A 1,538-nucleotide genomic window follows, 5' to 3' on the forward strand; every position below is an offset into this window, starting at 1 on the left:
GCCTGGAACTGAAAATATGGATGGAGGACAACAGAGCTGCTTCATGGAAGAAGAACCTCAGCTTAAAAATCAAGCCTGACTCAGCATAATTGCTGTTTTACAGCAGGTTCCTGTTCTGCAGCACATAAAACACTCAGAATTACAGCATCACAATCACATCATTATACACCATAGACACAAAGACAAAACAAGCACAACAAATTTCAAAAAGGCAGCATTTGCAAATAGAGCGTCTAAATATGCAGCCAGGACTAACTGAAGTAGGGAGCCATGTCAGAGGTCTGGTTATTTATTTACAGTATCAAAAAAAGACCCAAGTGTGTTTGTGTGTATTTGTATAATATAATTTGTATGTTTGTGTAATATCGGTTCATATCGGTTATCGGCCATAACAGCAATAATTAAATCGGATATCGATATCGGCTGAAATTTCCATATCGGTGCATCCCTAATAATTATATATATACTGTATATATATATATAAATACCAGGAAATAAAAGCCGACATTCTGAACTCTTGTCTCATGCTCATCTTTTGATCTTAAACCTTAATGTCTTCAGTGCACTACAAAAACAAGAGAACTGTTCCAATACATTTGGAGGGGACTGTATATACAGTAAGACAATACTTGGACTACTACCTTCATACATATGTCATCTAATTGAACAGAGAAGTGCTGTTCCTTATTCTTGCCGTTCATGTAACATTTTGTTGATTTCAGTTCTATTTGCTCTTACAGAAATGGGTAAAGGGCTTTTGTTTATTCTGCCACTTTTACATGGAATATGTTGCCGAATGATTGAAAACTGACAAACTTAATATCATTAAGAACTTTTAAATTGATACTTAAGAGATCTTTGCTTAATCCCAATGTTTGTACATGTTGTTCTTCGTTTTGCTTTTTAATGTGTTTCATATTGTTAATTCTTATAAAACAAGCACATGTAAGTAAAATTGTACTTACTGAAGCTTATCTTGCCCTGGATACCCTTCAAAAAGAGGTTTTTAATCTCAAATTTTCCTGGTAAAATAAAGGTTTAATAAAATAATAATAATAATAAAATATGCTTTATAGCATCTTGTAATGTTTTTTATACTCAGTGGATCCAAATGGTCGACATGCTCAAACGCCCAGAATGTCATACGGTTATTTCTCCTAATTAATAATTATTTATATTTTGTTTGTTTTTCCTGACAGAAGGCACTGGTCGCCTTTTCTTTGAGTTTTATCGGCTGCTCCATGAGGCTCGACCAAAGGAAGGGGACAACCGGCCTTTCTTCTGGCTCTTTGAGAATGTGGTGGCCATGGGTGTCAGTGACAAGAGGGACATATCTCGCTTTTTAGAGGTAAGCTTTCCTGGTGATTTGTGTTCTGCCCACAAGTAAGTAAGTAAGTAAGTAAGTCAGTAAGTAAGAAGTAAGTAAGTAAGTAAGTAAGTCAGTAAGTAAGAAGTAAGTAAGTAAGTAAGTAAGTCAGTAAGTAAGAAGTAAGTAAGTAAGTAAGTAAGTAAGTAAGTAAGTAAGTCAGTAAGTCAGT

At 34.8% G+C, this 1,538-nt stretch overlaps 1 protein-coding gene across 2 annotated transcripts in view; it reads left to right on the forward strand.

Moving 5' to 3' along the window:
- The window catches only part of dnmt3ab (DNA (cytosine-5-)-methyltransferase 3 alpha b), a gene marked incomplete at both ends in the record, with an annotated part of 45,635 nt that overhangs the window by 41,888 nt on the left and 2,209 nt on the right, over window positions 1-1,538 (forward strand). For both annotated transcript variants that reach the window (XM_014032704.1, XM_014032705.1), the window contains 1 exon segment: window positions 1,200-1,348. In XM_014032704.1, coding sequence (XP_013888158.1) covers window positions 1,200-1,348 — 149 coding nt within the window.

The sequence above is a fragment of the Austrofundulus limnaeus genome, unplaced genomic scaffold (assembly GCF_001266775.1).
Source record: "Austrofundulus limnaeus strain Quisiro unplaced genomic scaffold, Austrofundulus_limnaeus-1.0 Scaffold1517, whole genome shotgun sequence".
NCBI classification, from domain to species: domain Eukaryota; kingdom Metazoa; phylum Chordata; class Actinopteri; order Cyprinodontiformes; family Rivulidae; genus Austrofundulus; species Austrofundulus limnaeus.